General features: G+C 34.6%; 1 protein-coding gene across 49 annotated transcripts in view; it reads right to left on the reverse strand.

Annotated features, from left to right (window-relative positions):
- RIMS1 (regulating synaptic membrane exocytosis 1) overlaps positions 1-14,568 on the reverse strand; it is a 262,195-nt gene that overhangs the window by 21,220 nt on the left and 226,407 nt on the right. For 31 of the 49 annotated variants that reach the window (XM_039346652.1, XM_039346655.1, XM_039346651.1 and 28 more), the window contains 3 exons: positions 12,289-12,401; positions 6,533-6,699; positions 2,301-2,426 (listed from right to left, as the gene is read on the reverse strand). The exons of 5 other annotated variants lie outside the window; for them this stretch is intronic. In XM_039346652.1, coding sequence (XP_039202586.1) covers positions 2,301-2,426; positions 6,533-6,699; positions 12,289-12,401 — 406 coding nt within the window. The remainder of the gene's footprint in view (positions 1-2,300; positions 2,427-6,532; positions 6,700-12,288; positions 12,402-14,568) is intronic. 13 more of the 49 variants (XM_039346675.1, XM_039346686.1, XM_039346685.1 and 10 more) reach the window with 1 other exon arrangement.

Consider the following 14,568-nt stretch of genomic DNA (forward strand, 5'->3'; position numbering starts at 1 on the left):
TTCAGATAGATTGTCCCTATTTCATATAATTCTTCAGTACAATAATAAATTATTGATAGCTCATGGGCTTCTTTTTGGACCATAGATAGGTTTCCTTATTGTGGTTTGTTGACAGATTTCATGAATGCTGTCTGCTTTCTCCATTAAATACCTACTACTGTAAATCTGAGTGTCTATGGATCTCTTTACAAGGAGGTGGCTCATGAATATTAATTTCAGGGCAAGCAGAAGTCCTGGACCAAAGAGAAAGATAATCATCTCTATTTAATGAGGAACATCATATTTCTAAAAATAAACTACCCTGTTATTCCAAGTGTCCCATATTTAAGTGTTACTTCAGAATGTCCTCAATGGTCCTTTCAGTCAATCACATTCTTATCTTGAAAAGAAAAAATAGTCTTTTTACAAACTAATTAACATTACGATCCTATACAAGTTTTCTTACAAACAGGTTCTGTTCAGTGAAACTTAATTATCAGTAAATATTTATAAGAGTAGGATGTAAACAAAAACTATTTAATTTTAAACCAAATGAAGACTTCAATTGCATTGATCAGAACTGTCCAGTAATAAAACTTCACTCCTGTCATCTTTCTTTATTGGAAAGGAGAGTAATTTGAGATTCACCCTATAATCAAGTGGTGAAGAACACATAAACTGCTGAATATTATAAATAGCTACTCAACATGAAGAATAATGAACATGATAGTGTACCAAATAACGGTAGACATATTATGTGTCATAACCTTTTTGGCCCTGGGCACTTTCGCAAATGGCTGCCATGGATGACATGGCCAGTCATCAACATTTTACTGGAGGATTTAGTAAAGTTATTCCTGCTTTAACATTCTAAACCGTTCCATCGCATGCTAACATTCCACTATTTCATTTATACTTTGTCATTTTCTAGGCATTCTTCCAAACAAAAATGTGTCATGGCCAACCACAATTTTTGCTGTCTAGAAGTGTTATTTATTTGTTTTTAAATTGGCTTTATTATTTTCATAAATACCTGAAGGTGGCAAATGTACCTAAGACTTCTTCCTCTTATTTTCCCCATAACAACCATCCTGTGAGATGAGTTGAGCTGAGAAAAAATGACTGGCCAAGATCACCCAGCTGGCTTTCATGCCTAAGGCAAGGCTAGAACTCAGAGTCTCCTGCTTTCTAGCATGGTGTCTTAACTGAAAAACATTCTAGTGAAATGAGTAAGGTAGTACCAGGTAGTAGGCACATTCTTTGCTTCAATGATTATTATTAGATTTTTATCTAATAAATGGTCTATGTGGGGAGGGGGGACAAGGCAGCAGAGCATACTTAAAGTATAGCTTCCTATTTCCCCACAACTACAACCCTGTGAAAGTGGGTTGAGATGAGAGTCAGTGACTGGCACGAAGTCACCTTTCTGGTTTCATCCCTAAGAGATGCAATCCTCCCGGTTCCTATGCCTTAACTACCACACCATCCCACTATTATAGACATCTGCAAACTAGCTCCCTATATTATACATTATAATGGTACCTATCTCACCAGTTGGTGATGTCTCTCGAGAATTCTTCTCCAAATCTCCTGAAGATGTCTCTTTGTTAGTATCTGACCACCAACAAATCCTTCAAGAAAAAGGGAAACTCACCTCACAGCTTAAATGAGGGTGGAAGTCCAAAGAAATAACATTTAAAGGATGTGGTCACTTAATCCTATCTCCAATAATTCTTCTCTCAGTAGCACTGGGTTTTAAGTATGCAGACTAGAATATATTCAGACTTACGTACTGAATGTGTGTGTGTTTATTCCTTACAGAAAAGGCACTTTCATGTAAGATATAATGTTGCTCTTCCAGCTTGGCCAGACCAAAAAGAGTCACTTGATATTTAACAAAGATACGCAATCAGTTTTTGTTTATCATGTGTTTGTGCTCTATCAGTTATGATATGTAAATTGTTTTACAGTTAGAATTGCCTTGATTCTAAACATTATGAAATAACAATATAGTACTAAATATTATGAAAATGGTGAAAGATATGAGTTGTCTCCTCTAAACCATAGATTTTGACTGAAATAAAATAGAGGAAATTATTAGTTATTAAATGTGTTACTGTAAAATTTTGACTCCTGGTGATGGGAGGGAGAAAAAGAGCTGTGAGATGTTTGATTTTTAAAAAATACCTTTGGTTATTCAGAATAACAACCAAGCAATGCATAAACATCAGTTGAAACATATGTCATTCTTCCAAACTAATGAAATCATGACATCTTGGGTTACAGGTACAAATTCACAAGGGAAAGAAGCTAGCCTTTACCTCACATCAGCAACAGTATGCCTTCTCATCTTTTTTTTCCCACTGTGCCCCGTCTTGTCATCTAACTCCCACGAAATCCTCCTGTCTTTTTTGCCATCAACTTTGCAGTTCTCTAAGGATTTTGATCTTCCCATAGTCACAACATGCAGGCATGCAAAATTAAATGTAGATAACTCAAAATGAAAAAAAGGAATTATGAGGTACTTGTTATCTGTCCCATATGTCACCTCCATCTGCATAGCCAAGCTTTATCTCCCCACCAACAACAATTTATCTTATCCCTTTTTCAAATCCTGTATTGCAGTGTTTGTCAACCTTGACAATTTTAAGGCATGTGGACTTCAACTCCCAGAATTCCACAGCCAGCATTGCTGGCTGTGGAATTCTGGGAGTTGAAGTCCACATGCCTTAAAATTGTCAAGGTTGACAAACACTGAGTGTATTGGCTTAACCATTTCTGAAACTCAGCAATTTCAAAGGTGTAGACTTCAACTCTTCAAGGGGCTGGCTGGAGAACTCTGCACATCTTGAAGTTGCTGAGGTTGTGAAATATTGGGTTAACCACTCCACCTGACAAAATGAGCTGCAGCTTACAAAAGCTTATGCCTTTTAGGAAAAGTTGTTAGTCAAAAAAAGGGGCTTAGACTATTGATTGGTGGCTCCAATAAATTAACACATCTCTCCTTGTGCAATGTCTAGCTTTGCGTGTAAATTTAACAAAAGAAAGAGGGAAAACTAAACCACTGAAAACATATGATTGCAAAATCACGTTATCTGAAAGCAGGCTTGTGAGCAATTGATGCCCTAAGCACAGCCCAACAATAAAACCCTTTGGCCCTTCCATTGTTTAATTAACAAAACATTAAAACTCAATAAAAGTTGAAGGTGAAACAGGAGGTTAAAAATTCAGTTTTCTTCCTAGTCATCTCCCAGGCAAGACACCAGAACTATATTAAACTTTTTTTAATTCACACTACACAGCCATAAATAATAGAATTTCTTTTTATTATAACTAGGGCAACAGAAAAAAATGCAAATTTCAATGCTTCTTAATGCATTTTTAATAAAATTATTGTAAGGGGAAAATGGAGATACAATTTTTTTTGCTAACTAACTATTTTTAATCGCCCTCCCAAAGATAGCTAAGAGAAATAACCCTTCCCTTGGTGCCATAAGCATATGTTTTTGTTTGTTTGTTTGTTTAATGATTAATCCAAGATTATCTTAAATGCAAGAAGGGCTAGGTTTACTGGTTTTAAGGGAAATTTTATTTTTTCTTTCTGGTTTCATAATTTATAAATCTTTGTTCAGTGCTATTTAATCAGTTAAATAAAGAAGGACTCTTCAAGAAAAGTAGTCGCACTCTCACACAGTTGAAGTCAGATAACAAAAAAAGTTCCAAATTTATCAAAAACTATTAGGGTGTTTTGTACCCTTGTACAGAAATAAAGCAGACTACTATTTGGCTTGCTAAACTGTAATTCTTATACCTAAGAATTGTAATTTTAAGATAGGGTAACTCTGTCACATAGTATATATATTAAAAATCTTATTGCTGAGAAATACATTTGAATAGCAAGCAATGCTATTGCTTAGTGTCTTAAAAAAGAAATACAACTGTTCATTCAGGAACATTATTGCAACACTTTACTTGGAATAATTCCAATCAAACTTGATGGACATACTTATGAAAACACCTGCATAGGATTATACTTTTTCAATGGGTTTCTAAAAATAAATCAGATATTTATGTTTTGTCTATATTAATTAAATTCCTGTAGGCTATGAAATACTTTTTTGCATTAATTCAAGAGATGTCTGTAACCTATAATTCTCTTCTGAATTTGCTTTTTCAACTCAGATTCTCAAACTACTGTAGAGGGAAACAGAACAATGGAATACTAGATCATATGCCTGAGATTTGTTGAAGGTAACAGAAAATTCCTACAGATTTCTTCTTTACCATCCTTAAGTAATATTTCTATGCCATCTTCTCCCAAAATAAAAGAATTGGATAGATTAAAAAGAAAATGGTTGATTAAAGGATTTTCTTTGTGTGTGTGTGTGTGTTTTTTTGGGGGGGGAGAAGAGAATCTGGTTCATATTTTCCTAGAAAGTTAAACAAGTTGTGTTTTACCCATAAGACTTGCCCTTTATCTTATCATATATTGTTTATGTGAATGTATCAAACACTGAAATAGTCACTCATATGTCTGTAAACCCAAAGTTACTTTACAGTCTACATGTGAACATTCTGAAGCAGTTGAAAATGTAGATTATGTATTTTTTTCTGGACTTATAGCTCTGGCTTGAGGAACAGATGGCAGTTGTGTCCAGATAGGTCTTTGTACAGGTTCAATATATGCCAGTTGTGCCCATTTCTGAACTGGGAAGTATTCTGAACCTGCTGGACAGTCACTCCCTATCACTGGAAGGCTTGCTTTGATTGCTTTCTGTGGGGCTTGCTGCAATGCACTCTACGTGGACCTACCTTTGAAGGTCACTTGGAAGCTGCAGCTAATCCAGAAAACATGGGCAGTCATAAGCATGCATAATATGCCCATGTAACACCTATGTTCTTTTACACTAGCTAACAGGTTCGGAGCAATTTGAGATGCTTATAAACTCCTTCATTGTGTAGGGCCTGGCTACTGTCTGTCTCCTGTGATGCCTGTCTATCCTGTTTAATCTGAAAGAGTTGTCATCTTCTGGGTCCCATCAATTAAACAATGCAATCTCATGGGACCCAAGAAGTAAGTCTATTTTTATGTGCTCACTATACTTTGGAACAGCATCTTTCCAGAGATTTGTGTGGCTCCTGTCCTAGTCTTATTCAAATAAGCTTTAAAACCTAGTGCTTTCTCAGGCCTCAGTTTACATTACATAAGCTTCTGATGGAGAAGTTCTATGTTAAGAACATGTTGGTTTATTCTTGTGGATTCATTTTTAAGATTGTATACTGCCCAGAACTGTTACAGAGTCAAGTATCCTTAAAAATTTGAAAAATATCTGAATAACATACCACAACCAAATACTTTAACTGATTTTGTGTTGCTCACAGGAAATTACCATACAACTAGACTTATGTTTTAAGGATTTCAAAGATATGATGCAGAAGAAGTATTTCGTAAAGCAACTTAAATGTCCAGACTGCTATTTGATTATGATTGCTTCATTAAATAAGGACAGATACAGTGGTTACAATGCAATACTGCAGGCTACTTCTCTGACTCCAGGCTGCCATCAGTTTGGCAGTTCGAGTCTCACCAGCTCAAATTTGACTCAGATTGTTGGGGGGGGGGCAATATGCTGACTCTGTAAACCGCTTAGAGAGGGCTATAAAGCATTATGAAGCGGTATATAAGTCTAAGTGCTTGCTATTGCTACAGGCTTTTTATATGAAATAAAACTCTTGTTAATTTTAAGGGATGCTTTGTACACTGACTATTAATTATTAAATACTGGCTTGATTTTAGTAATGGTTCTGATATGTTAAACTGATGTAAGATCAGTTTTATTTTCAACACAAATCTAACATTACTTCAAAAATTCTTATTTGACTTTATATAGATTGTAAATCATGTCTATATTTTTTTTTACTTTTTACTTGAACAGAATAAAAGAGTTGGAAGGGACATTTGAGGTCTTCTATTCCAACATGCTGCTCAAGCAGGAGACCCTGTAACATTCCAGTCAAATGGTTGTCCAATCTCTTCTTTAAAAAATCTGCAGTAATGGAGCACCCACATCTTCTCCTTTTCTTTTCTGTGGCCCTGCTTTTAAACAATTATTAAAAATAAAAGGGAAAAATCATACTGCAAGTGTAAAAACTTCATTCGCTGGAGTTCAAGCTATATTGAACTTGCTTGGATGGTAGTTAACAGCATCTGCTTGAAATTCCTGCACATTTCAAAGGATCTTTGCAAATTAGAGGGGTTTTTTTCCTGCACTTTCTTTGAACCCTTGATATGTTTTGATGTAATGCTATATCCTGTGGACATCTGTATTTGTGACACATGCCTAAAATGACTTTTTCTAACTACTGCTTTACCATATGAAGAGAGGTGAGCTCCTTCGTCTGATCTCACCAAATGTTTACTGTTGTTGAGGAATCTGTTCATTTTGTAAAATTATGTGAATCTAAAATATAGGGTTTAGCAAATCATTGTACTTTGTATGGAAAAAGACATACGGTTTTAATCAGCACATTACGCTAAAGATTTAAAGCTCACCTGATTCTGCCTCTTGGATGCTCGGATTGCTCTGACATAAAGCTTGTGCTGCTGAGGCGAGAGGCACTGCTGGTGCGGGAAATAGCTGACACATCACTGACATCACTGTCTGAGGACTTGGCAGAGACATTATCACAACTTCTGTACTGATCGGTTTGTATATTATACTGAAGATGAGAAGAGACAATGTGAGGTCCATTGACACGCATGCAAAACCAAAAATGTCATGTCATTACAAGCACCCGTTATGAGAGGCACAACTTCAGAAGGCTGCCAATGAGCTGCTGCTGCTTTTATGTAGTACAGTAATTAAAAAAAGGGGCATACACTATTTCATAAAGTTTAAGGGACCAGTTTATGAGAAGGTAAGCAGTAAGAATAGAGTATTAACTTCAAAATGGGTAAATAAAAATATTAATTTGCAAATGACCACGATTCTGATCGTTTCTGTATGCACCCATTATCTCTGACTTTAAAAAAAAAAAAGACTGGTAGGCAGCATTGTGGTAAGGAGCCAAAGATAATTTTGCCATTCTCATGTTCAGCAAGAAGTTGCTTTAAAAAGAAAAAAAGGTGGCGGTATTAGCATTGTTGAGTATTGAAATGATTAAGGGTAACAATCTGAGCTGCTAAATGATGATGCAATCTCTTCAAAGTTTCTACTCTAAATTTGATTTTCAACGAGTGTTTACTACTATCAGTGCCCATGGTCCACATATGGATTTTGTTGATTTCTAGTGGATACTCTTAAAACTACCGTATTTTCTGGCATATAAGACGACTGGGCGTATAAGACGACCCCCGACTTTTGAGAAGATTTTCATGGTTTAGAAAGTCGTCTTACACCCCGGAAAATACGGTATTATTTAGCAACCAGGAAATGGAAAGTTTATAGCAAAATAAGGATACTAGAACAAAAAACCCTGCTTCTTGTTAGCATTTCTGTTGTTCTTTAGTGCTGCTTTTAATGAAAGGAACAGATAGCACAATCCAACTAAAATGACCACTTCAGAATGACCTGAAAATGGTCATTTCAGAATGACCTGAAAATACATTGAGTATTGATATTTTAGTAATTTAACAATAAATAATTCAATCACCCTATTTGTCAGCTTGGACAACTAGTTGAGAATATAAATGTAGTACATTGGCTATAAAAATATATATTTGAAAATCCCAAAAAAAAAAACCAAAAAAAAAATCCCCAACACCCTTCTAAAATTTATCAAATCATCTATAAGCTATGCTCAGTTTCAAAACCTATCTACAGTACCAGTGTTTCATGCCTGATTTTACAATTAAACTCCCTGCTTTATATTATGAATACTACATAAGAAGCATATAAAAATTATTATAAAATAATAAAAAAATATTTCACAAAAATTATTTATAAAAAATTTATAAAAAATTATTTCACAAAATTAGGAAGTTGTATATATAAACACGTTGCTGCTAGCAGTCTCCTATAATCTTGCCCTCAAGGCTTAAAACCCCCATCTGCCTGAATCAGCTGTATAAAGCTGCTTGTTTCCTGGCTTTCAAAGTTTCTGCTATCTGTCCCTTGTTAATAAAATTCCCACTTTACAGTTTCAACCTTCGAACTATTTCATTACGATTAGATTAGGTATTGGACCAATTTTCAATCTCTAATGGTCCTTTTTCTGTTACACATCAAATGATCGAATAAACTCAGGTAATAACAAAAAGATCAAATAAATCTTTTTTAAAAGATTAAAAAATCAAGTAAATTGCAGACTGTGTGGAGGCAATATCCTATAGTCTATCCACCAAAAGATCTCCCCAAAATCATGGTGATACTTTCTGGTTTTCCTCAATGGGAAATTTTTAGTATGGTATATTTGCACAATACGATAAGCCATAAAGCTGAAAAAGGCAGTTTGCAAGCTACATGGTTCAGAAGTGGGGGAAGCAATGATAGGCAGCCCTATACAATTTTGAAGCAGTTGTGCAAGATTTGAAAAATATATAAAAACTTTAATGATTCAAAGTAATGGGGTTCATTTGTACTGCAAACATTGTGAAGCACCTCTTTCAAATGCATTGCACTGCTGTCACAGTTAACTTTCTTTTGTTAACTGTATTTTGTTAACATATAAAAGGCATTACATGTTAAACAAAATCACAGATGTATTTTTATAAATAATCATCTACTCTAAAAGTTGATGTTACATTGCATAATTATAAAGCAGGGGTGTCAAACTTGCAATGTCACGTGATGTGTCACAATGTATTGTGACTTTTTTTCTATTGCCGGCAATGGGATGGGCGCAATTTCACCATGACACATCTGGACGCAGGCCAGCAGTTTGACATCCCTGATATAAAGAATTCCAAGCAGCTATGTCTGGATGGTACTACAAATGTTTACATGAATATTGCACCAGGCGGTACAAATATTGAGGATGGAGGTATTACCCCTTATCACAACATAGCTACAGTTAATTCATGGTTTTCAAGTAACTGTGAAATAGACCAAATGTCAAATAATACTTCGTGACATACAGGTATGAAAGTCTACTATTAATTTATGAAGCTATAAAACCATAATTTACATACAGCAATGCTAGTAATTGTAATAGCCAGCAAAATATGAAAACAAAAGCATGTTGTACATATGGTATTTTATATTAAATACATCTTTCTCATGAATACTTCAAAGTGGAAATCTGTTTGGAATATTAGACTAAGTGACATTGTCACAGGTAATCCTTTTTTAGTAACTGAAATTGTGACCAGCAACTCAGGATTTAAGCAAAATGGTCACTGAAAGAAAAATCACATGACTATGACTCTGCTTCCGATTTTACTTCACATTTCTTTTCTTTTACGGTATCATCAAGGTTATGACCCCAAACAGGTAAGGATTCAGGAAGTTAGGCAAATCTTACAACTTTTTTCCCCCACTACCCTGCCCTTGGAAATGCTTACACTGGCACTGGGCTAATTATCTTATTTAGTAGTAGGTTGTGGTCTAGTTCAGTGGTTCTTAACCTGGGCGATATCGCCCCCCAGGGGGCGATTTCATTTTTTAGGGGGACGATGGAACGAAAAGGGGCGACGCGGGGATGAAGGAACGAAAAGGGGGCGATATGGGGGCGATGGAGCAAGAAGTTTTGGGGACACTTTTGAGACTTTTTCGTACAGTGAATGGCTGTATATCTGTTGTACAAAAACATCAGATCACTCACTATTAGTGGATTGAATTGTGTTTTTAAATGTTCCTCCAGCTAGCTTCAGTACAGAACACCGTACATATGTGAATACGCATCGCTTATCTTCATGCGCGTTGCGCAGCAGTCTCTACCCATACAGTGGTGTGCCATTAGCCAGAATATGGGAGATATGAGAAAAAGACTGGAAATAAATTATTTGCATTGATATGTCCTGATGACAATTTTAAAGAAAACAAAAAAAGTGTTTGCATAAATTGAAGAATTATTTCCTAGGTTGTGATTGAGAGGTTATGTTGGGGGAGAGGGGCGATGACAACTTCCTCATTGGCTCAAGGGGGCGATTTGTTCAAAAAGGTTAAGAACCATTGGTCTAGCTTATCAAATACCTTACTGAAGTCTAAGTAAATTATATTCACAGCATTTCTCTGGTCCATTAATTTTGTCACATTGTCAAAGAATGCAGTAAGATTTGTTTGGCTCAATCTGTTTTTGACAAACTCATGTTGGCTTCTGTTTATGACTTTGTTTGCCTCTAGCGTTTGCATATTTGTTGCTTGATTATCTTTTCCAGAATCCTCCCAGGTATTGATGTCAGGCTGATAGGTCCATAATTTTTTTTCCAACTTCAAAAAAGGAAAAAAAAAATGGATCCAGGAAACTACAGATCTATCAGCCTGACATCAATACCTGGAAAGATTCTAGAAAAGAAATATAACAATATCTGTTCTTCCAATATCTTTGCTTTCCAAAAACTATTGTAATTTAATTGTCTATTTAATAATTATTTATTAGATTTCTATATGGGCACATATAGAATTTATTGTGGCTTCCAGCAGAAAAATCATAGAGTAGAACCAATTTAAGGAAAGTAAAGTTTTTAACAGTTTTTAGTTAAAACAGTTAAAATCCATATTCCCACTGTTATTATATTTATTATTAATTATTCTAATACCCATAACCATATTAAAATTTCTTCTAAACATCACTGCTTTCATAGCCTTTCTAAATATCAAGAGAAAAGGAGCTATATGGATATAGGAGAAGGGATATTATCTCAGGGGTTTGTGACATTACTAAAAAGCATTGCTTTCTGCTCTCCCCCTAAGTCTCACACAGGTAAGCAAAACTCTCAGCACTGCAGCAGTTCCTAACTAGCTTAGTGGAGTACACTTAGTGGAGTGACTTTTATATATAACTATAAAAAAAAGTAGAATGAGACAAATTGTCTAATACAAACAAAAGCAAAGAGAAGGTCCTAAAATACCATTTTTTGGTATTTCTGAATGATGGGGAGCAAATAATAAAAAGCAAAGGAGAAAAAGGACAGTACAACATAATCATACAAACTGTGCTTGTTTTCTTCACACATTGCTACACAAACACATAATAGGTAGAACATGCATCACAATCTCATAACACGTGATGAAAATGCTGGGTTCTGCAGATTACATTTATCAATACCTAAGTTGCCATAATGTTTTGATCTGAAATCTTTGAGGGAATTGCAAAAAATTGCACAACATTTTTTAAAAAATAAATCCCATGATAGGGTTATTGTCTAGATTGCCTACAATAGATAAAAAGTGGTGCTTGCATTAACAAATTGATTCAATTTCTCCTGTTAGCAATCAGTAAGTTATTCTAGAAAATCCTAATTATTGGATAATAAAATCACTAGCAAAAATCACACACTTTAAACAAAAACTTCTGCTTGTAAATAAACAATTATTATATATGATTGATCTGACTGTTTAGTATACAACTGAATATGTGAATAGCAAATTGAATCCTTTCCTTCTGCCAACTCATGCTATAGTATGTGACGAGCTTATTATCCATGGAAGTCTTTATAGATAAGTAAAAGCTTTCTGCTGTAAACAGTCACACTATGTACATCAAAAACAGTTGTGAGAGATTATGGGGAAGAACGAAAAGGAATGACTTAAAGAGGGAATGACTTGCTCAGCGCTTTTTCTGAGCTACTCAATTGCTTCTTGCCTGCATAGGGCTTGTATTACTACTTGAAATGTAAGTTTCCAAAGTGTAGAAAGACTTTTTTTTTAAAAAAAAGAGGGATATCTCCCAGATTCAGTTACAAATCCTAGAGAAAGATCTCCAATTTGACAAAAATGATTTGTTTTAGAAATCCTCCTTAAGATGTTTTTTTAACTTTAATTGACACAACATGAAGATTAATGACTAATGTTCTCTATTATTTTAATGGGTGGGAAGGGGGAACAAAGCAATAATTTTATTTTCCATAACCAGAATAAGAATGTTTAAATGTAACCATCTCATATATTCTTTTAATGCAATTAGTTTTTTTAAAAAAAGGTGAGAAGTGCTCCCTCATTGAAAAAAATTCACAAATGAAATAATGATATAATAATATGGTTTCTGTAAAATAACATAGTATCAGTAGCTTCCTAAGTTAAACCAATAAAGAGCATCTTTGGAGTGATATCAGGTATTCCTCCTCAATATTTTTGTTTTATGCCATATTTTTAACATCTATGTAAATTCTCCAACTTTTGAAACAAAGTGTTGTATTTTGATATTTACCTTAGTATATTGCTCATGTTCAAGTTCTTGACTAGAACCACACCCTGTTGTCTGATTATACCGGTGCATTTTCATTTTCATCTGTCTTGTTCGCTCCTCCACTACTAAATTTACTGCAAAAACAGATAATGGAAAACTATTAAAAAACGGTTGAAAAACTTTGAACATAGGAAGTGTTTTGATGCAAATGTGACTTTATTTCAAACTGAATAAATATTCAAACAGCATCTCCATCAGGATGTGAAAACAAAACATAAGCATGCTAATGGCTGATCAACAAGGATTGCTTGGAAACCTTATCTACATATTTCCAAATTTCCGACATATTCATAACAGGCATTCTTTTATATAGAATATATCTTAAAATTGAAAAATATTATTTTTTTTTCCTTTTCAAAATATGTCTCTCTACTATATACTTCTACAAGGATAACATTCCATCCATGTTAAAATATTTATTGTACTTTTAAAATAATTTTAATGAGGTTCTTAAAAGATATGACATTTGCAAATGTGGTAGAAATGGCTTCCAAACAATTTTGCATCACTTTGTTTATAACTGAATTGAAGCCTCAAAACAGCAGCCTGTTTATATGCAAAGCTTTTCTCTATATTGAACGGAGGTTATGGCCTCACACATATATTTTGATACAGGAAAACATCCTGGTTGGATTGTGTCTAATTTGACCCTAGAATATAGATTCCTGAAATATATATATTCCTTCCATAGAACAAGAACAGTAAATTCAGTTTCTTAGAAAATCAGTGTACATCATCATCTACTGAATTTAAATACCTCCTCACACCTGTGTGTGCAAAGTATAACAATACAAGAAGGAGAAAAGGAAAGGGAAAGTATGCAAAGCATAGGTGTAGGTAAATACATAATCAAAACTTAGTTTCTCGCTGAGAAAGATGATTAAATTAAACCTTTGGGCAATAGCAGATGTATAAGACAGTTAAAAAAGGTTGCACCAAATACATGTGCAATATTATATAAAATAAAGACATAGAACCCAGGTAGTGAATAAGTCAAATCAGGAGATTTGGGGCATATTACTTTTTCTGAAAGCACAGATGTGCTCTGGCTTATCTAAGAAGGTATTGGCGCATTCTGGATTTTTGGAAGTATATTACTGATACTTTCTAACACACTTCATTAACTGTATAATTTATGTTTTAATCAAACAAAAGCAAAAGACAGCTATTAATAACAACAATAAATATTTGCCATGTATTTTCCTTTCCATGTATTCTGTCAAATAACCTAACCGACTCCTAAATGTATTTACTTGGCTCATTCTGTTTGCAAAGGCCTGCTTCTAACTAGCCTGGTATAGGACCCCAATTTTAACATTCTCATTGCCATCTAGATCATCTGCGTTAGTCTTAGAGGCCCCTGCCTACAGCTCTTTGATGAAGATGTTATAGTGGACATAAGTGAATCCAAATCCAAACAGGTGATGAATATATGTCAAACTTCTCCAGTGATGATAATATCTTTCTTCACAGCATAACCATTTAGATAGGTAAGGGAAGCCATATGCCTAAAACCTGTTAATACTGTTTCTGCAACTTGCTACTAAGGCAGCTTAAAATCCCTCTGTAAAACACTATGTGATTAATTCACATAGTTATGCACCATGTGTTAGGGAATAACCTGAGGATCTGGAATTACTTCATTATACAGTTGTAATGCAAGCTACAGTATTGCTTTATTAAAAACATCCTCTGGGAAGGAAAATTCATATTCCCTAGTACAGAGAGAAGTTACAAAACAATGGTCCTGGCCACACAGAAATCTAAAACTTGGGCCATGTATATTCAAGGCACTGTGGTTATTTCAGAAAGTTCTAGGTGTAAAATGTTTAGGGAGCATCATGGCTTAAAGTTAGTACACAAATTGTCACTTGGTGTTTTTGCTCAACATTCACATTGCCTCATTTATTTCAGAGTCTAGGGTGGCAGCATTTTCTATGTGTAATCCTCCAATTTTTCCAAGTCTTCCATTTTTTTTTCTTAGACTGTCCAATAGTTTTGGTAATGCTGTAAGATATCAGGGTAGAAATATAACAGCTAAAACTTAAAGCAAAATATTTATTTCACCACAGAATTCCAGTACAAAATTAGCTACCTGTCTTGTAGGGTATTGGGTAATAGGAAGCTGTCTGCTTTTCCAGACCATAATGGAGTGACGTACACTTCTGGGTGTGAGCACTGTATTTAGATGATTACTCACAATCTAATGGATTATCTTTAGCCAATAGGTTACCAGACCCT

This window comes from Crotalus tigris, unplaced genomic scaffold (assembly GCF_016545835.1).
Source record: "Crotalus tigris isolate CLP2741 ecotype Arizona unplaced genomic scaffold, ASM1654583v1 scf7180000018016.4438896, whole genome shotgun sequence".
Taxonomy (NCBI): domain Eukaryota; kingdom Metazoa; phylum Chordata; class Lepidosauria; order Squamata; family Viperidae; genus Crotalus; species Crotalus tigris.